Source organism: Amblyraja radiata, chromosome 19 (assembly GCF_010909765.2).
Source record: "Amblyraja radiata isolate CabotCenter1 chromosome 19, sAmbRad1.1.pri, whole genome shotgun sequence".
NCBI lineage: Eukaryota > Metazoa > Chordata > Chondrichthyes > Rajiformes > Rajidae > Amblyraja > Amblyraja radiata.
In genome coordinates, this window is record NC_045974.1 from 13,072,766 (window position 1) to 13,096,933 (window position 24,168).

The 24,168-nt window shown below is 46.0% G+C and overlaps 1 protein-coding gene across 1 annotated transcript in view; it reads right to left on the minus strand.

Moving 5' to 3' along the window:
* Nucleotides 1–24,168, minus strand: part of tmtc1 (transmembrane O-mannosyltransferase targeting cadherins 1) — a 125,687-nt gene that overhangs the window by 60,789 nt on the left and 40,730 nt on the right. Inside the window, exons 5-7 of the mRNA XM_033037705.1 lie at nucleotides 8,813–8,894; nucleotides 2,466–2,569; nucleotides 1,350–1,539 (exon numbers count right to left, since the gene is read on the minus strand). Of these exons, the coding sequence (XP_032893596.1) occupies nucleotides 1,350–1,539; nucleotides 2,466–2,569; nucleotides 8,813–8,894 (376 nt within the window). The remainder of the gene's footprint in view (nucleotides 1–1,349; nucleotides 1,540–2,465; nucleotides 2,570–8,812; nucleotides 8,895–24,168) is intronic.

A 24,168-nucleotide genomic window follows, 5' to 3' on the forward strand; every position in this document is an offset into this window, starting at 1 on the left:
ATGACTGTGACTAAAGGCCAGCTGCCCCACGCCGTGCATGGAGTGGTGCCAGGCAGACACATTACAACAACCACGGCACGTTGTGCTTGTACGGTGCCAGTTGAGGCTCTTCATAAATAAAAATGAATACGCATTACAATTACTTTAAAAGTTATCGCCACATCACATATTAGTACTTGGTCAGAGCGGAAGGTTATAATAATTATATCATAAAGGAACATAACAGAGGGACAGAGGATAGTGCGGCACAGTGGCACAGCTGGTAGAGCTGCTGCCTCACAGCACCAGAGACCCAGGTTCGATCCTGACTTCAGGTGCTGTCTGTGTGGGGTTAGCACGTTCCCCCTGTGACCACGTGGGTTTTCTCCAGGTGGCCCGCTTTCCTCTCACATCCCAAAGGCGTGGGGTTTGTAGGTTAATTGGCCTCTGTAAATTATCCCGAGTGTGTAGGGAGAGGATGGTAAAAGAAGGGATGACGTGGGGCTCGTGCGAATGTAAGATCAATGGTCGTCGTGGACTTGGTGGGCTGCGGGGGCTGTTTCAATCCTGTATCTCTGACCGAACATAAATGGCAGTGTTCAGGTGCGTCAACATTGCCATTCATGGTGGAACAAACTAGCGATTTGAGTGATAATGAGTGGGCCAAATACAAATCAGCGATCATGAGTGGACCAAACTAGAACACTCTTGGGATGTTGGACAGGCGGTCGATCCAGAGGAGAAAATATTTGAGGTTAGGCAGTAGATTTGAAAACAAGCACGAGAATTATAAAAAAATCAATGCAGTGCTAGACTGGGAGACGGGGAGCCACCGTGGGCAGTAAACTTCCTGCCTTGAGGCATGATGGGAGCAAGCTCAAGGGCGATGGGAGAATGGACAAGACATGCAACCCAGCTGGCTGGAGGCTGATGATGACAAGGTATATTACTGTTGAGTGCACAAAGATGCTCCATGTCATATAGTCGTAGAGCGTGGAAACAGGCCCTTCAGCCCACTCAAACCAACATGTCCCATCTACACTAGTCCCACCTACCTGCATTTGGCCCATATCTCTCTAAACCTATCCTATCCATATACCTGTCCAAATGTTTTTTTTTAAAGTTGTAATAATACCTGCCTCAACTACCTCCTAAGGCAGCTCAATCCACAAACCCACCACCCTTTGTTCAAGCTCCTATTAAGTCTTTCCGCCATCACCTTAAACCGATGGCCTCTGGTTCTTGATTCCCCTACTCTGGGTAAAAGATTCTGTGCGTCGATTCCTCTCATGATCTTAGACACAAACCACGTGGGAAATGGAAGCTCAACAGAGGCTGAAACCAAATCCTTGCGTTCCCTTCACACTTACCATTAGAGAGAGGAGGCAGTTGCGAGTCAGAAGGACCATGGCCAGACCAAACACCACAGTCGCCACATTCCGCCCATCCCAGAGAGACTCCACCAGAGGGATGCTCCCCACTTGCCAATCGTAGCAGAGGGTGATGGGGGCCAACAGCAGCCAGGCATTGAAGGTCAGCAGGTAAGAGTAGGTAAGAAACCTGCAGCACAAACAGAAAGGAAAGAGTGAACTTTCTACCAGGTCTTCCATGAGATCATAGTCCCACAAAGCATCTTACTGCCAACGTTACTGCCTCACAGAGCTGGAGTCGCCGGCTTCAATCTTGACCTTGAGTGCTGTCTGTTGGCAGACTGCTCGTTTTCCCTGTGACCGTGTGGGTATCCTCCTCGAGCTCAAGTTTCCTCCCACATCCCGTGGGCATGTGGTTTTGTAGGTTAAGTGACCCACCGGAAATTGCCTTCGTGTGTTGGGAGTGGATGGGAAATTGGGATAAGATAGAACCAGCGTGAACTGGTCGGCGTGGTTGATGGTCGGTGTGGACTCGGTGGGCCAAAGATCCCGTATCTATGCCAAACGTAGATCAAAAGGTGCAACGTGGGCAATGTGCCAGCTACTCTGCCACAGACAAACCTCACAACAATGGCCAGAAAACTTTGCCGGGCTTTGGCCAGCTCATTGTGATCCCCCACATCTTCAAACTATTGGGAGCATCCCTGATGTTTACTTGAGGAGCACACAACCCTAATCTTTTTGTGATTTACCTACGCGCCCATGGCAATGGCAGCATTGGTAGCATTTATTCCTCATCACCAATTACATGTGAACTGAGGAGCCAGATAGGATCAATCAGACTTGTAGCTCAGTAGTCGCATGTTGGCCAAGGAGCAAGAAAGACCAATTTTCTTCTGCAGTCAGCTGCTGGGTTTTTAATAATAATCCAGTAGTTTCCTGACTATTTGCTACAAAGATGAGCTTGATTTATGCCTCATTTAAATGCAATGGAAAACGAGGGGGGAAAAAATGAAAGGGAGTGCGCAATTTCCAATAAGCTCGTGCTAGCCTCCAACGTGGCAACCCGGCTTCCAGATGTGGAAGTTTTGGAGAAGCAGCTGTACAGCACAGTACCTGGTGAGGAGGTGAGGGGAGAATGATGCTGGGTTGTCCTGCTCGGAGAAGTTGGGCATGGAGCCGGCCATGATCCACACTCGGAAAAACAGGATGAGAAGCACCTGGAAGGAGAGGGAGAGAGAAGAGATGGTTGAAGCCGCACAGCCCGCAGTGGGCAGCATCCCGTCGACAAGCAGAGCAGAATCAACATTACCTTCCCAAGACCGACAAGTCGCAGTTGTGGTGTATTTATACAAGGTGGCACGGTGGCACAGAGGTTGAGCCTTACAGCACCAGAGACCCGGGTTCGATCCTGACTATGGGTGCTATCTGCATCGAGTTTGTACGTTCTCACCATGACCTGCGTGGGTTTTCTCCGGGTGCTCCGGCTTTCTCCCACAGTCCAAAGACGTACAGGTTTGTAGGTTAATTGGCTTGGTGTAAATGTAAATTGTCCCTAGTGTGTGTAGGATAGTGCTAGAGTACGGAGATCGCTGGTCGGCACGGACACGGTGGCCTGTTTCCGCACTGTATCTCTAAACTAAAATACTAAACTAAACGTTGGCGAGGCTGCAATTGGTGTATTGTGTTCAGGTTTGGTCATCATCCCCTAGGAAATAAGCCATTAAGCTGGAAAGAGTACAGAAAAGAGTTACAAGGATATTGTCAAGGGACAGAGCTATATGAAGAGATTAGGCAGGCTAGGACTTTATTCCATGGAGCGCATGAGGCTGAGGGGCGGTCTTCTGGAGGTGTATGAAACCAACAGGGAATAGGCACGGTGAATCCACAGAGTCTTGTTCCCCAGTGTTGAGGAATCAAGAACTAGAGGGCATAGGTTTAAGGTGAAAGGAGAGATTTAATTAGAAATCTGAAAATCAACTTTTACAATGTGCCTTGTAATAATAATGAAATTAAAGTGACCAGTAACTGCACAGCACATGTGTAATATTGCACAAAGATGAAATAAAAGTGTCGAGTGGAAAGATCCAGGATGAGGGATGTGCAAAGATGGGAGGGGGAGGGGGAGTCTGTCTACCCCCCAGACAGGAGAGGGAAGTTGTACTGTTTGATAGCCACAGGGGAAAAGGATCTTCTGTTGCTTTCTGTGCTGCACCTTAGTGGGACCAGTCCAAAATGCTCCGCAATTTCAGGAGCATCCTCTCCTCCAAGACCACCTCCAATGAATCTAACTCCACTCCCAATGGTTCACGGACTCTTCCCCTGCTTGTCATTTCTGCGGTGAGGAAGAGACCGTGTTCCATGTGTACATAGAGTGTGAGAGGTTGCAGCCACTGTTCGAATATCTGAAAGGGCTGCTCCTCAAGTTTTGGCTACATTTTAGTCCAACACTATTAATTTATGGGCACCCGGTGCAGAGGGGGGAAGGATGGGAGGGAGGAGTGGGCCTCCCTGTCGGTCTGCTCCTGGGCCTGGCCAGGATGGCCATTCGCGGGTCCAGGCAGCGGGCAGTCGATGGCCGCACACCGGTTGCCTGCCTGCCCCTTTTCCGGGGTTACGTCCGAGCTCGCGTGTCCCTAGAAAAGGAACACGCGGTGTCCATGGGGACTGTGGAGGTCTTCTGTGCACGCTGGTCACCACAGGAGGTTGAATATATTATCGATAAGAATGTTAATATTTTAATTTGATAAATTTGTTTAAGTGTTAAGAGGGAACACGTGGTGTCCATGGGGACTTTGGAGGCTTTCCATGAATACTGGTCGCCGATGAAGGTCGAGTGTTTTGTTGATAAACGGAACACTCGACCTTCAACGGCCATTCGTGGGTCCAGTTGACGTTGACGTTATTAATTTGATGATCATTTGTTTGTAAACTGTCAGCATAGGCAGTCTTTGATTGTGTTAATACTCTATGTTTATTTTTATTTTTTGAATAAAAGTAGTTTCATAATAAAAAAAAGAAAAAAAAAGGAGTGAGCCAGCCTTCCTGATGGGCTTGTTGATTCTGTTGGCGTCTGCAGCCTCCAGCACACAACAGCGTAGAAGATGGCACTGGCCACCACCGATTGATAGAACATCTGCAGCATTTTTCTGCGGACATTGAAAGAGTGGAGTCTCCCCAGAAAGTATAGACAGTTCTGTCCCTTCTTGTACAGTGCCTCAACGTTCCTGGACCAGTCCAGTTTCTGTCCAGGTAAACTCCACGGTATTTGTACCCCTTAGTAACCTGCACATCCACAACCATGATCAGACAGGAGGCAGGGATGTTTCTCTCCTCCCAAAGTGCACCACTAACTCCTTAGCCCACACCACTCAACAAAGTCGTTGACTACACCTCTGTATTGTTGAGAGATTGGACAGACTAGACGCAGGAAAAATGTTCCCGATGTCGGGGGAGTCTAGAATCAGGGGTCACAGTATGGCTTAAGGGGTAGGCCATTTCAGACTGAGATGAAGAGAAACCTTTTCACCCAGAGAGTTGTGAATCTGTGGAATTCTCTACCACAGAAGGCAGTGGAGGCCAATTCACTGGATGTTTTCAAGAGAAAGTTAGATAAAGCTCTTAGGGCTAACAGAATCAAGGGCTATGGGGAGAAAGCAGGAACGGTGTCCTGATTTTGGATGATCAGCCAAGATCATCATATTGAATGGCAGTGGTGGCCAAAGGGCTGAATGGCCTACTCCTGCACCTATTTTCTATGTTTCTACATGTTCAGTTTCCCTCCCCTCGCTGATGTAGCCCACAATTGCAGAGTCATCCGAAAACTTCTGCAGGTGGCAGGAGTCCGAGTTGTATCTGAAGTCCGAAGTGTAGATGGTAAACAGGAAGGGAGAGAGGACGGTCCCATGTGGCGCCCCTGTGTTGCTCACTACCATGTCCAAGGCACAGTTCTGTAGCCTGACATACTGGGGTCAACTACTGGGGTAGTTGGTGATCCAGGACACCAAAGGAGCATCCACCAGCATCTTCGTCAGTTTGCTCCCTTGCAGTGCAGGGCGGATGGTGTTAAAAGCACTGGAGAAGTCATGATCAAAAGGCGGACTTCTTTAAGCAGTTTATTTCTGCTGGACTCACAGTAAAGTGATGAATTACCGGCGGAAATTGTAACAAAAGTTGAGGCATACAGCAAAATGCAGATCCGTGAATAAAACAAGTACACCTCACGTTTAAGAATGGGAACCTGCGACTGAACAACACGGGAGTTTCAATTGCCATTTTGACAAGAAATATTCTGACAATTGATCAGCTGAGAGTATTTTTCAAAATTAGACTGTGGCCTCTTACGTGATTGAAAGTTTGTCGATTGTCGATTTGGAAATGCCGTTTATTTAGTTCATTGCTCTTTTATGTGTAAACACTGCAGCAGAGTCACGCTTGTGGGATTGTGCCACTTGTGTCATCACTGCAGATCAACCTGCAGCACACTAAGGTCAAAGTCATGAGTTCAAAGCCCCTGTGCCCTTGACCCACTTCCAGAGGCCCAAGCACGAGATTGGAGAGCCCAAGCTAGGAGGTCTAGCTGACCCCCCCCCAAAGACTGTGCTGAAGGAAGTCTGCATTGAGAGGGGCATCACTATTTGGATGAGATGTGAAATCCAGGTCTTATCTGCTTCCAGGTGGACATGAAAGATACTCGGAGTAAAGTCGCTCTGCCAGCATAGCCATTACAATGAAGATACATTTTTCAGCCATTGCTACATTTTGGTTGGGGCAAATTGGCTCCCTACACCACAGACAGAAGGAACTGCAGATGCTGGTCTACAAAAATAACACAAAGTGCTGGAGTAACTCAGCGGGTCAGGCAACATCTCTACATGACAAGGGTAGGTGACATTTGAGGTCGGGACCCTTCTTTAGACTGAGGGTCCTGACCCGAAATATCAACTATCCATGTCCCATTGAGAAGGTACTTGGTCCACTGAGTTACTCCAGTACCTGGTGTTATTTTTTTGGCTCCCTACATTGTTATGTCACAAAAAGTGAGTATTAGTTTATTTTAGACATACAGCGTGGTAACAGGGCCTTTGGCCCAACTTGGTCACACCGACCAACATGTCCCATCTGCCTGCATTTGGCTCATGTCCCTCTAAACCTGTACTATCCATTCGCTGCTGAATAGTAAAGTTGCTGTATAGTAAAAGTGTTCGAGGCCATGAAAGGACATACAACAATGCAATCCTTTCTTCCGTCCATTATTGACACCAACATTTCTCACAGATCTGTTCTTGGTTCTTGGTTTCTTGTTGCACTCCGAGGAAAGATTCAAAAGGCAACCCAATGTTTTGGAATTCTGACAGAGGTTCAAGTCCGACTGGTTTTCTGAAACTCAATCAATTTCAAGGTTTATTGACAGACTGGAATGAAATTAAATCCACTGAGCAGAGAGGATGAATTCATTTGCCGGCTGAAGAATATGACTTACAGATCCATGTGGTGTCTGTTCAATCATTCATGGGCCACTGGGCATTTCATTACATCAGGGGAAAGTACAGTCACAGATTAATCTTTGGCCTGCATTGAGTTAGCAAGTCCCATCTCTCCAGCAGCTGATATAATCATAACTGACCTCAGCATTTCCTATCAAGAAAGGAAAAATTGGCTCCATTATTTTACAGCCAATTTCTCTGGAAGTCCCTATCAGGGATGTTTGGAACAGAGTTGGCTCCACAACGTCTAGTTATATTTCTAGGGCTCTGGGGAGTGTTGTAGACCAGAGGTATCTAGGAGTACAGGTACATAGTTCTGATAAAGCGGTTTCGCCGGGTGGTAAAAAATACTTCTGGCAAACTGAAGGGCCTGTATCTATGCTGTATGAATCTAAGTGATGGACAGCAATGCAGGAATTGCACCATTGAATCCAAGTCCATGGAGAAACTTGTATTTACACCCTGAGGGTGAAAGGCAGTGAAATCGTCAGGGAGCTGGATGAGCTCCAAGCAGGGCCGGATTTACCTATAAGCTAGTCAAGCTTAAGCTTAGGGCCTCGAGGTCTAGGGGGGCCTCCGACCAAGGCAGGACACCTACCGTTCAACTCTGGGCGGGCCCCCTTCTCTATCTCTCTCTCCCCATCTCCCCCCGCTATCCATGTCCGGGCCGCAGGGCTCCGCTCGTTCCTCATCCGCCGGCACGGCAGGCCGCCTTGCACATGCGCATTGCTGCGGCCTGCACGTCCTCCCCCCTGCACATGCGCACAACCACGGCCAGCACATCATCGGCCGCCCTGCGCATGCGCACTGCAACGGCAGCTGGTCGGCGCTGGGCACTTTCTCTCTCGCTTTGAATTGTGGGAGATTTGGCCGCCATGGCTGTCCGCTCGCTGCCTCGCCGCCAGCGCTGAAAACCAACGCGGAGGGAGGGGGCCTCACAAGTGGAACAGCTTAGGGCCTCTCTTCATCTAAATCCAGCCCTGGCTCCAAGCATCTGAGAAAGTATTTGCGGGGCTACTTACTTGTTGGTGGCTATGAGGGTAGACACGGTCTAGATTCATTTTTTTAACAACAGCCGAAGACATCACAAAAAATTGCCTCAAGATTTTCACAACTTCATCAGGAGAGGAACAAAGGAATGAGAATGTGTTATTTCTAATGAACATGAGAAATAAGTGACTGCGTTTCATCAGTTCTACAACAAGATGAATTTCTTTGTGAACGATAGACATGAAGCTACGTCAAGAAGATTGGGTTGGGATGTACAGGCAGCACAGCGGCCCAGTTGTAGAGTTGCTGCCTTATGCATGCAATCGCATGCAAGTGGGACAGGCCCTTTACAGCGCCAGAGGCCTGGGTTCGATGCTGACTATGGGTGTCGTGTGTATGTTCTCCCTGTGCCAGCATGGGTTTCCTCCCACACTCCAAAGACGTACAGGTTTGTAGGTTAATTGGCTTGGGTAAGTTGTGAAATAATTTGTCCCTAGCGTTAGTGTAAGGTGTGATCGCTGGTCGGCGCGGACTCGGTGGGACGAAGGGCCCGTTTCCGCACTGTGTCTCTAAAGTCTAAAGTAAAGTCTAAAGCTGAGATCTCACTGAAAGAGAAAATGAGATCTGAGGTTTAACTCGCCTGCTCCTGTTCCTCAGCAATGGAAAAAGGTTCAATGCAGATTCACCAGAAGGACAGAAGAGGTGATAAGACCTAGTTTAGCACACGAGGTGATAAGACCTAGTTTAGCAGAATTTAGAAAATTAAACATGTAGATTAAGAGAGGGAAAGAGCTGAGTTACAAAACAAATACATTTGAAAATCAAAATTTTTTTTTGATTTTCCCTAAAAATCAGAACCAAATTTCTCTCAAGAAGGTTGCTCAATCCCTTTTCCCTTGCGATTTAAATTGCTGAATGTTTAGGTTTGAATGAAAATAACAAACCAAATAACAATAGCTGGCAATTCTCCCTCATGTAGACACTTACATACAGAGTTACCAGCACAGCTCTCTTTAGGTACGGCGCAGAGATTTTGAGGAGTCCTCTGGTCCTTTCAGCTGGCAGGCTTCTGAAATGGAAAAACAAAAATGATTTATAATATTTAGAATGGCAGAGGGGGAAGATAGACACAAAATGATGGAGTAACAGTGGATCAGGCATCACCTCTCAAGAACATGGATGGGTGAGATTTTGGGCCGGGATCCTTCATCAGTCTGAAGAAGGGTTCTGGCCTGAAACGTCACCTATCCATGTTATCCTGAGATGACGCGTGGCCCGCTGAGTTACTCCAGCATTTTGTGTCTATGTTTGATATAAACCAGCATCTGCAGTATGTTATTACTACAGTCTGTGGAGGAAGGCCTGACAAAACATAACATTTTTGTCTGTGACATCATGAATCGCTTGGGATGAGTATTATACCTGCAGCCAGGACACTACCAGACGGATTAACCCAAACAGATCTCCATGCAACCGATCCATACAGATGAGAGTTCGCTCATGTTCAGCCCTCATTGGGCTAATCTCACTGTGCTGTTGTTTGGAGCCTCCGCTGACTAATCTTGGTCTAAGCCGACATGGTGGTGCAGCGGTAGAGTTGCTGCTTTACAGCGCCAGAGACCCAGGTTCGATCCTGTCTGCACGGAGTTTGTATGTTCTCCCTGTGACCGCGTTGGTTTTCTCCGGGTGCTCCGGTTTCCTCCCACACTCCAAAGATGTACAGGGTTGTAGGTTAATTGGCTTTGGTACATTGTCCCTAGTGTGTAGCATAGCGTTAGTGTGTGGAGATCAGTGGTCGTGGTGGACCGAAGGGCTTGTTTCCACGCTGTATCTCTAAACTAATCCAAACTAAACTAAATGAGAGGGGAATATCAGCCAGGTCTGGTTCCTGATCGTCACCACCAACACCAGAGGGTGCATGCAGATGAGTGCGAGATCAGGGCAGGCTGTGGCACCTCTCCAAGAAGGAAGAAATTGCCAAGATCGTTTAAAAATAATGAATAGTGGATAAGGGATTAAAAGTGTGTGAAATCTCACTAATCTTTTTTCTAGCAGTAACTGTCAATGATGAGTCTCAACCAAGTCTGCACTTGGAAAGAGTAAAGGACACTAAGGACTTGCACCTTGTAAAGCAATAAGCTGACCTGACACAGTCATGGACACACATTGACGTGCATCACACATTGTCTAAGTTACTAAGAACCACTTTTCCTTCTTCAGCATGCAGCTGGAAGATTTCATACATCCAGCGGTGACGACAGATTAAATCTATGTTTAGAAACATAGAAACATAGAAAATAGGTGCAGGAGTAGGCCGTTCGGCCCTTCGATATGGCTGATCATCCAACTCAGTATCCTGTACCTGCCTTCTCTCCATAACCCCTGATCCCTTTAGCCACAAGGGCCACATCTAACTCCCTCTTAAATATAGCCAATGAACTGGCCTCAACTACCTTCTGTGGCAGAGAATTCCAGAGATTCACCACTCTCTGTGTGAAAAATGTTTTTCTCAACTCGGTCCTAAAAGATTTCCCCCTTATCCTTAAACTGTGACCCCTTGTCCTGGACTTCCCCAACATCGGGAACAATCTTCCTGCATCTAGCCTGTCCAACCCCTTAAGAATTTTGTAAGTTTAGTATCTCAACTGAAGGACGACAGCTTGGACAGTGCAGCACTCCCTCAGTACTGTATATTTGTCTCGATCTTTATTTTAACAAGTGGTGTGGCTTAGGCCCACAATCAAATGGAGGTGAATCCTGTCACCAGTGAAGTGGAATCTCAAGTAACCCCCCGCATTCCCTCTCGCCAACCTCCCCCACCCTAGTCATCTGACTAGTTCCACTGTTTGCATCCATGTATCCCTTCAATATGGGTAGACAAAAGTGCTGGAGAAACTCAGCGGGTGCAGCAGCATCTATGGAGCGAAGGAAATAGGCAACGTTTCGGCACGAAACGTTGCCTATTTCCTTCGCTCCATAGATGCTGCTGCACCCGCTGAGTTTCTCCAGCACTTTTGTCTACCTTCGATTTTCCAGCATCTGCAGTTCCTTCTTAAACCCTTTATCCCTTCATTATCATCTTTTCCACAGCCAACAATCCACGCTTCCTTGCTCATCTGTTGCCGGCCCTGAATTGTTCTGGCCTTTTCCAACCTCCAGTTCCCTCCCCTCTACTTACAGTCTGCAGAAGAGCCCTGACATGAAACGTCACCCAGTCTTTTTTCTCCAGAGATGCTGTCTGCCCCACTGAGTTACTCCAGAGCATTGTGTATCTCTCAGGAGACGCTGGATGGATGCCAATGGGACTCAATATTTTCAAAGGGAGAGTGGCAGAAAATGAAATGCCAATACAATCCCGCAAAAGCAACTTCTGGTGTATCAGAAGATAAATTTGAGTTACACAAAAATGCTGGAGAAACTCAGCGGGTGCAGCAGCATCTATGGAGCGAAGGAAATAGGCAACGTTTCGGGTCGAAACCCTTCTTCAGACTGATGGGGGGTGGCGGGGAGAAGAAAGGAAAAAGGAGGAGGAGGAGCCCGAGGGCTGAGGGATGGGAGGAGACAGCCCGAGGGCCGAGGAAGGGGAGGAGACAGCAAGGGCTAACAAAATTGGGAGAATTCAATGTTCATGCCCGCAGGATGCAGACACCCCAAGCGGAATACGAGGTGCTGAGTGGTACTAAGACAAATTTGAGTTAACTCTTTTATATTTAAAATAGATAGATAATGCCTGAGGGAAAAATCACATCAGTAGGATTGTGCCCACAATATTGAGTCACTTCTTTCAAGCTATTCCTGTACCAAATGATGTTGTTGCAAACCATCTCTGGAGAACATAGACAGGCAAAGTGTAAAGTGGTTTTGGTCAGTTTTTAGTTCTGAATCTTTCTCATACCTTACCAAACTGTCTATTTGCTGCAAAGAGCTGGAGTAACTCAGCGGGTCAGGCAGCATCTATAGAGAACTGACGCATACAAGTGACATTTCAGATCGGGAACCTTCTTTAATCTGAAGAATAACTTGACATGTCACCTGTCTGTGTTCTCCAGAGATGCTGCCTGACCCTCCGAGTTACACCAGCACTTTGTGTCTTTTATTTTTTACACACCAGCACCTGCAGTTCCTTGTTTCCGTCTAATTGCCTTGCTGGGTCGAAAATTGGTTCGTGTCAGGTTATTTCAATGTAGGCGCCATTATGCAAATCCAATCCTCCCTGGAGGCTAAGCATTGGTGGTCAGTGTAGAAGAGCAAACTGATTTTCCCCGCCCCCTGACCAGAAACCCCCAATGTTGCAATTAGCAAACGAGTGGTAATAAGACAATTGAACTCAGACTTGGTTCAACTCTGTTAAATGGATTTAGTATCGATAGGTAATGGAAATAAGCAGAAATATGGTGGACCAAAGATTTTCTTTAGTGCTGTATGCTTGGTGGAGATGGTGTGTTTGAAGGAGCATCTTACGCTGAAGATGCCCCATCTGGCTAATGGAGAATCCAAGCACACAAGGCCTTCCTAAATAGATACAACTTTACCCAGTACTCACATAGCATTTAAGAAGCATCTAGGCAAGCTCTTGAATTGCCAAGGCATAGGAGGTGGAAAAGGTGCTGGTAAATGGGACTGGTATAGATGGATAATGAAAGTTAGCATAAATATGATGGACCAAGGGGCCAGTTCCTGTGTTGTGTGATTCTGTCACTCATGGCTTGGTGGAAGTGCTATGTTTGAAGGAGCATCTTAATGAAGGAAGTAGATAAAACCCACCTCTCTGATCATATGTGTAGGAAGAAACTGCAGATGCTGGTTTAAACTGTGGATAGACACAAAAAGGTGGAGTAACTCAGCGGGACAGGCAGTATCTCTGGAGAGAAGGAATGGGTGACGTTTTGTTTTTTGTGTCTCTCTCCGATCATATGTTTGCACCAGAGGGCAAAGCTATAAGGTGATAGAAGGAAAGTTTAATGCAAGATAGACACAAAATACTGGAGTAACTCGGCAGGGCAGGCAGCATCTCTGGATAGCAGGAATGGGTGCCGTTTTGGGCCGAGACCCTTCTTCAGAAAGTTTAATGAAGATGTGTGGGGCAAGGAAGGACCGGGTTTTAGGGGGAGCGAATTCCAGAGCCTTGGGTCGTTTCATCCGTGATTAAAGCTGGGGTCATGAGGCCAGGATTGGTGGGAACACACAGTTGCTGAGAGGAATGTAAGGGGAGATTAAAGAGGGGATGAGAGCAGCTAGAAAGACGGATTTGAAAACAAAAGGTACACATTTGGAGTCAAGCTGTGGTACCGTCTCCAAAAAAAATGTTGGGACCAGTGTGGCCATCCGCCCTGCTGGGAGTCAGCAGCATTCAGCTGCCAAGAGTCGACCAATCAAGATGACATTTCAGCCGCATTTGCCACCCAGAGGCAGAGCACTCAATTAATTCGATCTTTTCAAATCTTATCTTAAAGATTCAGTCATTAGCTCCTGAATGTTTTCGCCTGCAGCATCCCACTCAACCATTTATTCCCACCGCAAGATAACTCGTAACACTGCACTGAATTGAAACGCAGTCAGCTAATAGAATGCAATTGAGCTAGAAATGAAGGGTGGTTTGGAGAGAGAAAATATGCTCTTTATAGTTAGATTGTTCGGCCCATTTGTATCCGTTCTCTTGTGTCTTCACGTTTTGAATAGATTGTGTGATTTCTGTTAAATGGGCCCTTGTGCTTCTTTGCTAACTCTGTGTAAAAACACTTGCACCGCACATCTCCATTCCACATCTCCTATGCTGCTCTTTTACCCACCTTCGCTTGACCAGAACTGGCCACGAGCAGCGACCAAGGACAAACGAGCAGTTATTGCGAGCAGTTTTGGGCCCCTTATCTGAGGAAGGATGCACTGGAGTTGGAGAGGGTTCGGAGGAGGCTTACGAGAGTGACCCTAGAAATGATTCAGTTAACGTATGATGAATGTTTGGTGGTGCTGGGCCTGTACTCGCTGGAGTTGAGAAGCATGAGGGGGGGCCCTCAATAAAACTTACTGAATAGTGAGTGGATATGGAGGAGCTATTTCCACTCGTGGGAAGAGACTAGGATAAGAAGAAACAGCCTCAGGATAAAAAGACAACCCTTTGGAAAGGAGTTGAGGAGGAATTTCTTTAGCCAGAGGGTGGTGAATCAAGTCATTGGGTGTTTTTTTAATGGAAATTGACAGATTCTTGATTAGTATGGATGTGGCCCCATAGCAGAAGCTTCCACGTGGCGGGGCTGGAAACTGGTCTGCATATCCCTCTCCCTTCATATATCTTTTCCATATCTTCAACTCACACCCCTCCCCCTCTTTGCCAATATTCATCACCTCCTTACCTGCTTCTATCTGCCCATCGTCCCTCCCTAATCTGGCTCTACCTACCATCTATTGCCTTCCTTCCTTTCCCCCTCCCCCACCCTGCACCATCTGCCTAAAGTTGCTACTGCTTGTCTGTACACCGACCAGTCCTCTGCGTCAACACTCCCCCCCTGCCCCCAACCCCCTTCCTGGATCCATATTCCTATCAAATCCCTCACCTCCCCATTCCAAAATATTCTGGTCCCAGTGGCCAAACTGAGAAGTTTTATTGTCGTTGCTACTATACAATTCTGATAATATATTTGGCAGGAAATTTAGAAACAGATTTCTTTGTTGCTTTGCCTCCACCTTTCCCCGAGTCAGAATAATAAGAATTGGAAAGGTCAGCTGGTAAAGTTCCAACTTTCCTTTGGAGTTTCGACTCAGAAACAACAATGCAACTGGCATGGATTCCTGATCATTGAGGGTGGAAAGAGCTAATATGGCGTGGTGCCACTCGCTATAACTTTGACTGATTTTGGATGATCAGCCATGATGGCGGTTGTGGCGCGAAGGGCCGAATGGCACACTCCTGCACCTATTTTCGACGTATCTATGTTTCTAACTGCAGGGGCCCGGCACCTATTTAAATAACTATTGGGGAAGTCATCCTCCCAACCCTGTACTTGACAATTGGACACTTCCTAAAGAATTTGTTCTTGGCTGAGATATCTGGCACACAACATTCCCAGAATAGCCACACAGCCAGAACCACTCAAGATTGAGGAAAATTGAAATCAGACTTGTGAAGTCTCTCTCTCCAGTTCCCCAACTACTATCTACCCCTTTGATGACCCTTGGACTATCCTTGATCGGACTTTGCTGGCTTTACCTTGCACTAAACGTTATTTCCTTATCATGTATTTTCACACTGTAAATGTATCGATTGTAATCATGTATTGTCTTTCTGCTGACTGGTTAGCACGCAACAAAAAGCTTTTCACTGTACCTCGGTACACGTGAGAATAAACTGAACTGACTGACAGAGCTTGAGTCTGAAGAAGGTAGACAAAAAAGCTGGAGTAACTCAGCGGGACATGCAGCATCTCTGGTGCGAAGGAATAGGTGACGTTTCGGGTCTTGAACCGAAACGTAATTACAGCTTCTGTAATTCTTTCTTAAACATTGAGTCTTAGGAAGGGTCTCGACCTAAAACGCCACCCATTCCTTCGCTCCAGAGATGCTGCATGTCCCGCTGAGTTACTCCAGCTTTTTGTGTCTATCTTCTGAGCTTATGTATTGACTGTTTTGTGAATTCTCCCATTTTCACCACCTGACCAGGCAGATTTGAGATAGTAACCATTCATATAGAATGCATTTTCAAATTGCTTCTCACCATTATAAATATGTCATCTCCCTTCGCATTTTTGAGTTACATTGCTGCTCAATAATATCCTTGTTAAACCTACAGAACCTTATAACCAGAGGTCTTAGTGATGCACCAAAGGTTGGTACACAAATATATTCCTGACAAAAATATTTTGCACGGAATGAGTAATTCCTAAATCCTTCGTTTACACCTAAAATCACCTTTATTGCTTCTCTCTACTCTTCCTTAATGCAAATGTCCCTTCTCCATCCATTGCCAAAGAGCCATCTTCTGACTGATACAAAGTTCAGCACAAACTGCATCTTGCATCAGAATCGAGTTTATTCCAGTTTAGAAACACGAGGTCTAATCATGAGTCCAGCTCAATAAATTCTGAGAAAGTTACATGGCAGGAACACTCATCAAAGTATCATAACACAGCAGGGCGGCAGATTTACACATGGCCCCTTCTCAATGTTGTGTAACACATTCGAGGCATATGTTCCGCTGAAATGCAGCATCAGACCCCAATGTGGTTACTTTCAACTCCCCCTTGGAAGCATCTGTGGAAGTTAATGAGTTCTGAGATACGGCCAGCTGCGGAAACAGTTTGGAAGCTGAAACCCTGGCTCCTTCAGAGCAAGCACTTGACACTCTTGGAATGATTCACATCCTCAGCAAGTTTACTTGGATTTCATTCCCAACACTGTCCCCGGGACAGGTTTGCACCCAACAACTTGCTGTTACATATTCCCACCGATGTGCAATTTCTAAGACAATCTACATCAGGATTATAAACTAAACACAGAGAAATAATCTTAAAACCAATGTGGCGATCAACATGTGTAGGAACTGCAGATGTTGGTTTAAATCAAAAATAGACACGAAATGCTGGAGTAAATATATTCTCTGCTGAGTTGAATCACTGCTCAAAGAGAGAACTTTGAACATTGCCAAGTGTTCATCAGTTTCCAGCTCAGATTAGGTGCAACCCAATAGAACAGCCTGCTGCAGTGCACTCCCTTTTCCTGACATTGTTTTGGCACCGTGATGAAGTACCAGATATTGAGTTTACTTTTTAATGTTTTACTAGAGAGCCTGTTCCATTGATCAACCCCTCCCTCAATGACGCATTGAAAGATTCCTGTTTAAGTGTAAAGGCTGAAGAATTAATCCAACACTGGCGACACCAGATGGAAAACATGGGATGAGTCTCCAGGGATAGTCAACATGTTGAGAAATAAACAATGTACTGATGACATTATAGTACAGTGTGAAATTAAATCGACTTTCAAAAAAGTGGATGAATACAATTAATTTCGTTTTGAAAGGTAGTGCTTCTTTGAGCCAATCCTTTGGGGGAAGCATTTAGTAAATTCCATGGACAAGACAGGAAGTCAAAGACTTGGTCAGACAGCTTTTAACTGGTGCTTATCTAGCAACAGCTCTCTCCACTCAACATGGGTACCCTCTTATTTGCAAGACCACACAACCATTATATCTGCAGAGAATGGAAGTATATAGAAAGGATGAATTAGAGAGCTTTCATTTACATAGGACAAACGTAAAATGCTGGAATAACTCAGCGGGACAGGCAGCATCTCTGGAGAGAAGGAATGGGTGATGTTTCGGGTTGAGACCCTTCTTCAGACTGAGAGTCAGGGGACAGGGAGTCTAGAGATATGGAAGGGTAAGGTGTGAAAATGACAGATCAAAGCAGACAATGTTAAAGGAAATGTAGATAGCTTATTTTATACGAGTCAGCATGCTTATTGACCAATAAAGTATATTTGAAGTCCATACACTTGCTTCAATGCAGCAAATTCAGCCGCCTATGGACACACAAGCACAAATGTGAATATGACTAGATGATCAGTATTTAGTGATAGTGGCTGAAGAGTAAATATTGGCAAAGACTTTGGACTTTAGGGATATAGCGCGGAGCTCACCGAGTCTGCGCCAACCAGTGATCACCCCGTACACTAACGCTATCCTACACGAGAGACAATCGACAATTTTACCGAAGCCAATAATCCTTCAAACCTTTGCATCTCTGGAGTGTGGGAGGAAACCGGAGGGAACCCAGAGCAAACCCACGTGACCACAGGGAGAACGTACCAACTCCATACAGACAGCACCCGTGGTCGGGATCGAACCCAGTCTCCGGCGTTGTAAGGCAGCAACTCTGCCACTGTGCTGCCATAAGGCTACCCTAAGGAGCTCTCCTGATTTACTTTGTATGAAACACTTTCACTTTTGAGGGTAAACAAATTTGGAAGGCAGCACCTCCAGCAATGTGGTGCTTTGTTTGTACTGGTCTGGGCGTATCATCGTAGGTTGCGCCTCCAATCTCTGTATTGGGATTAAACTACAACCTTCTGACAGAGGAAAGACCATCCGCACTGGACCACCTACATCAGTAGCAATGCATCTCTCGCCTTTCAAGTGCAGGAGTCAAATCTCCCTGTGAAACGATGTGGATGGATGCAGACCACCCTCTCTGAGAAACTTCAAGCAGCAAACAAAAAGATATCACAGCATTAGCAGGAAAAGATTTATTTTCTCATAAAATAAATTGTTTCCTGAGGAACTGGAACCAAATGAATTTTACTCTCGCTGACGCTGCTATATTTCCATTTCTGTACTTCGAGCCTGTCATGGGAAGGAGAGACTTCACCTGCAATAAACAATCTGCGAACTGCAGATGCTGGAAAATGCCAAAGCAGGACGCAGAATGCTGGAGCAAGGAGTATGAACAAGGGTTCCGACAAGGGTTGCCAACTTTCTCACTCCCGATTAAGGGACAAACGGTCAAAATAAGGGACAAATTCCCGACAGCGATTCGTTGACTGACTCGCTGGGTGAATGATGAGCTGGCCCGGGTGCTGGACTGCACACAAAGCCCAGCCAGCGGGCCAGCTGAGGAGTTTTGGCCTGCGCAGCAAAGTCCGGCAATCCATCCAACTCATGAACCGATGATCGGCCATGAGAAGGAGCGGTGGTGGTGTCAGCAGTAAGTGAAGGTCGGAGCGACGGGGCCACGGGCGAGGCATAGCTGCTGCTGCACTCCATGGGCTGCACTACGTCGGGACGGGTGAGGCGGGGCCGGACGCAGCGCTCTGACCCGACAGTCCCCTCGACCCGAGTAGTAGCAGTCAAATACAGGACAAGGGCGGACAAACCAATTTAGCCCAATATACGGGATGTCCCGGCTAATACGGGACAGTTGGCAACCCGAGTTCCGACCCAATATGTCACCTGTTCCTTTTCTCCAGAGATGCTGCCTGACCCGCTGAGTTACTGAGAAGTAATGAGAGGACAGATACAAAATGCTGGAATGCTCAGGCAGCATCTCTGGAAAATATGGATGGATAACATTTTGGATCGGTACCCTTCCTCAGACTCTAAATAATCTGGGATTGGACGTGTTTTCAAAGAAAGGTCAGAAATGATCGACCATAATTGTAATATTTCACACGAAAAGTGAGCAGAATGGGGCTAATTTCTCAGGAAAAGTTGATAAGGAATGATCCAATAGAAATCATTTTAACCATTAAAATTATTAAGATTATTGAGAGGTGACATATTGCAATCCTTTCATTCTGGGGGCAGGGAGTGGTCTAGAGCTAGAAGTCACAAATATAATGTCGCTAATAAGTTCAACAAAGATTTCTGGAGAAAGATACTCAGCAAAACTAAGGAACTTATTGTTCTGAGGAAAGGTCAACAACCTGAAGTGTATGTATACTCTCTCTGTAAATGCTGTCTGACCTGCTGATTATCTAAAAAAAAGATACAGATTGCTGGAGTAACTCCGCGGTTCAGGCAACATCTATGTTCTCCAGAAATAGATGCTGTTTTTTTGGGTCGGGGAAAGGTCTAAAGAAGGGTCCTGACCCAAAACTTCAATCATCCATATTCACCAGAGATGCTGCCTGACCCGCTGAGTAACTCCTTTTTTTGTAAACCACCAACTCTGCAGTTCCTGGTTCCCTGCTGAGTTTTCTAGCATTTTGCACTTTTCCTTCTGACTTCAAGCAACTGTCATGTTTTCCTATTGGCGATGCTGAGAAGAATAGCAGGAGCTGCTGGAGTGAACAGTGTATTATTTGATGTTTTAAAGCAACATACATATCGACTATATCTGCTTTTTCCAGCTATAAATTTTCCGCCACTCTGGCTTGGTACCAAGAAAGCACTGGGTGGAATAGGCAGCTTCTATCCTGTAAACAGGGAACACCAACACCCAGATTATATAAATAATTTATAATCACAGGCAAAGTCTGCTCGAATGAGCCATTGCACTGATTGAGACGGGAGATTGTCAGTCTGCACAGAATTTATTTCCAGGAAAGATCTCCTGCACTCCTGCTGTGAAGAATAATGCCAGGAGCATTATAATTAACGAATGCACCATCTTTGCACCAGGCAGCTCCTGGTCTGAAGGTTGATATTTCGAATACAAACTAATTCACTCGCAAAGTCACAAAAACGCTGAGAGGAACATTAATGTCTATTTAGATAACAACTCGCCCTCTCTCCCAGGTAGATCACAATTTTGCCTCAGCAGCAAAGAATTACCTTGGTTAGGGCGGCACAGTGGCACAGCGGGTAGAGTGGCTGCCTCACAGACCCAGAGACCCTGGTTCAATCCTGACCTCTGCTGCCGTCAGTATGGAATTCCCACGTTCACCCTGTGACCACGTGGGTTTCCTCCGGGTGCTATAGTTTTCTCCCACATCTCAAAGCAATATGGATTTGTAGGTTAATCGGCCTCTTAACATTGTTCCTAGTGTGTGTGTGTGTGTGGGGATTGGATGTGGGATAACAAATAACTCGTGTGAATGGGTGATCGATGGTCGGCTTGGGCCCGGTGGGACGAAGGGCCTGTTGCCATGCTGTATCTCTAAACTAATTAGGCCACACCTATTCTTCACCCAGCAAGAAGGATGGCACGGTGACGGTGATGCAGCGGCAGTGTTGCTCCCTTACAGCGCCAGAGTTCAATCTTGTCTGTACGGAGTTTGTACGTTCTCCCCGTGACCCACGTGGGATTTCACCGGGTGCTCCGGTTTCCTCCCACGCCCCAAAGGCGTACAGGTTTGTAGGTTAATTGGCTTGGTATAATTGTAAATTGTCCCTCGTGTGTGTGGGATAGTATTAATGGGCGGGGATCACTGGTCGGCGCGAACTCGGAGGGCCTGTTTCCACGCTGTATCTCTAAACTAAACTAAAAGACCTCACAGCAACTAATGGAATGACTGAATTGGTCTGCTGCTTTAGCATTGACCGTGGCTGGGGCAAGAACTTTGACCAGGTTTAAAGATATGTCTTTGTATGGTGCCACGGCATCCTTTCATCAATGAATTCCCAGAACAGGCACTGGAAACCCATGGAGCCCCACTATCATCACGCAATGTATGTCTGCTTTGATTATTCACCATTACTCTATTGCCAAGGGAGCTGGATTCAAATCCAGATGAAATGAAAACAGGAAATATTGATGAGACGTTCTGACAAAAGGCAATTAAATTGAAAGATTGAATTCTGCTTCACTCTCCATATGTTGCTCAACTTGCCAGGTAACACGAGCATTTTCTGCTCCTTGTTCCAATATCCAATTGCAGCTTTTTTTTTTTGCATTCAGATCCAGTTACTCAGCCTGAATAATGTTGATTATCAAGGATACATAGGTTCCTTATTTAAGGCTCTCTGTCCAATACCCAAACAATGGTAAACTGGTATCACTAATGGGCCAAATGCTGGACTTTACTGCGTCATTACTTTGGAATACTGTTCCGGGAGGGAGGGGCGGGGAGAGAGGGGGGGTTGGAGAAAGCGATAAAAGAGAGGTGAAGGCAGGACTAGTGGTGGGTGGCTACAGGAAGGGCATTTGTTTGGCAGATGGGCAGATTTAGTGGGGCTAAAGGCGAGTGGTGAAAATAAGATAAACAAGTGTCAGATTGGGAGAGAAGGAACAAAATATAAAACCAGATATAGCTGGAAGGGCACAGTGGGGAGGGGGAAATTATAGATAGAGGAGAAATGAGGAACTCAGAGATAAGAGATGGATGTACGAAGCAAGGGAAAGGAGTAGTGTGATGGGAATAGTTGGAGACATTAGTGTTTGCATGAAAGAGAGAAGAGCGGAGGGTGGGGGGCGGGGGGGGGGGTGTTATTACTTGAAATTGGAAAACACAATATTGGAGGTATGTGCAGAGGGTTGGTCATGAGCTGAGGACAGTGAAACCTTTCTTTCTTATGCTGCCGATAAATGAAAAGGCATTTAATCAGCCTGAAGCAATCTTACTCTGCAACTGATTGCACTGAAAGCTGGGAGTGTTGCCGATGTGAGCAACGTAATCAAGTAAAATAATCAATCACAATTAAATAAGCTTAGAATATATCATAATGAATATTTAATAATGGATGGCACAGTGGTGCAGTTGTTAGAGCTGCTGCCTCAAAGCGCCAGAGACCCAGGTTTGATCTTGACCTTGGCTGCTGTCTATGCAGAGTTTGCATGTCCTCCCACATTCCACATCCCAAAGTTTGTAGGTTAATTGTCCTCTGTGACTTGCCCCTAGCATATAGGTAGTGGTTGAGAATGGGATAGCACAGAAATAGTATGAACGATGGTCGAAGTTCACTCAGTGGGCCGAAGGGCCTGATTCCATGCTGTATGTCTAAAATAAACTAATACTCTGATAGCAGCTAAAGCAAGGTGGAAATTTGAGCAGCAAAAATAAATTTATTGTGATGGTGAAAGGGTTTTTATTTTAAACAAAATACTGCCAAACTTTATAAAACCTAGTTATTAAACATACAGACGAAAACATCATGGTGTGTGGAAATAACAATTCCACATCCAAATGACTCTATGGACAGCATTAAACTTGCCGAGAGGAAATGGATTTATGCAAAACTGTGCAAAGTATTTTTCACATTTCTTTAGACTTTCGAGGTATGGTGTGAAAACAGGCCTTTCGGCCCACCGGGACCACGCCGACCAGCAATCACCTCGCGCACTAACACTATCCTACACACTAGGGAAAATTTACAATTTCACTGAAGTGAAATTAACCTACAAACCTGTACGTTTTGGGGTGTGAGAGGAAACCAAAGAACCTGGAGGAAGCCTACGTGGTCACGTGGAGAACATGCAAACTCCGTGCACACAGCACTCGTAGCCAGGATCGAACCCGGGTCTCTGGCGCTTCTACCGTTGCGCTTCTGTGCCGCACTATGTTATCCTACTTTCCACACCACAATGCTGAACACGTTGCTCTGCTTTTGTTTGAAAAGAACAAGGTCGTGTTTTTCTTTTGTTGACAGAAAATAAAAACGCTGGCACCTCCTCACAGAATCTGTGTTTCTGGGCAGGATTCCATTGAGTTTTCGCTTCACTGACAATATTGTTACTGTGCTGCCAAACCAATGGAGCTCAAATGGGAAAAAAAAAAAAGCATCTGATCTCACATCTCTGCTACACACTGCCTCAGAGGATCAGCCACTTCCCAGAGTTGAGCCACAGGGCATGGTGGCGCAGCGGTAGAATTGCTGCCTTTCGGTGCCAGAGATCCGGGTTCAATCCTAACTATGGGTGCTGTCTTTACGGAGTTTGTACATTCTCCACATGACCTGTGTGGGTTTTCTCCGAGATCTTCGGAGAAGATCCTCCCACACTCCAAAGACGTACGGGTTTGTAGGTTAAGTGGCTTCGGTAAAAATTGTAAATTGTCCCCAGTGTGTAGGATAGTGCCAATGTACGGGGATCACTGGTCAGCGCGGACTCAGTGGGCCGAAGGGCCTGTTTCCATGCTGTCTCTCTAAACTAAACCACACAAAACTAAACTAAACACAGGATAGCTGTCCCAGCTGCCAGAGGCTGGTGATATAATTAACAATATGACCATCAGAGTCTAGAGAGAAAAATCTCATGTAAGGTCCCCCAAGTCCTAGGTTGTGGGTTGATGACCCACCCAGGAACTAAAGCACAAATTATAGACTGGAGTTTCAGGGCAATTCAGAATAAAAGGATGTACCTTTAGAAAGGAGATGAGGAGGAATTTCTTTGGTCAGAGGGTGGTGAATCTGTCGAATTCATTACCCTAAATGCTGTGGGGAGGCAAGTCAATGGGTATTTGTAAAGCAGAGATTGACAGGTTCTTGATTAGTAAGGATGTCAAAGGTTATGGTTGAGAAGGCAGGAGAATGGGGTTGAGAAGGAAAGATAGATCGGCCAAGATTGAATGGCAGAGAGGACTCGAAGGGTCGAATGAACTGATGAATTCTGCATGCTAGTTCGAGGGGCTTTTGAATAAGTTTCAATCATTGCCCTTGAGGATCCTCACAGGTTGATTTTAAAGGTTGGTTGACACAATTTCAAAAAGATTCCATGGCACAATTTTAAAGGGGAGTGAAGATATTTGCCATTCAGAATGTATTATCCGATCATCCTTATATTGGTGCTTGGGGGATCTTCCAGTGCGCAGTGGTAGCTCTGCTGCCTGCCATAGTATAGTGACTGCACTTCAGTAAGACTCCACTGTCTAGGCTGGGTGGCTTGAGGTCGCTCATTGCTCGCTTCTTGGCAACGTTCAGGCTGTTTAACTAAAGCTGGGAGAGAACCTTCTAAAGGCTAAAGGCAGCAGGGAACAAA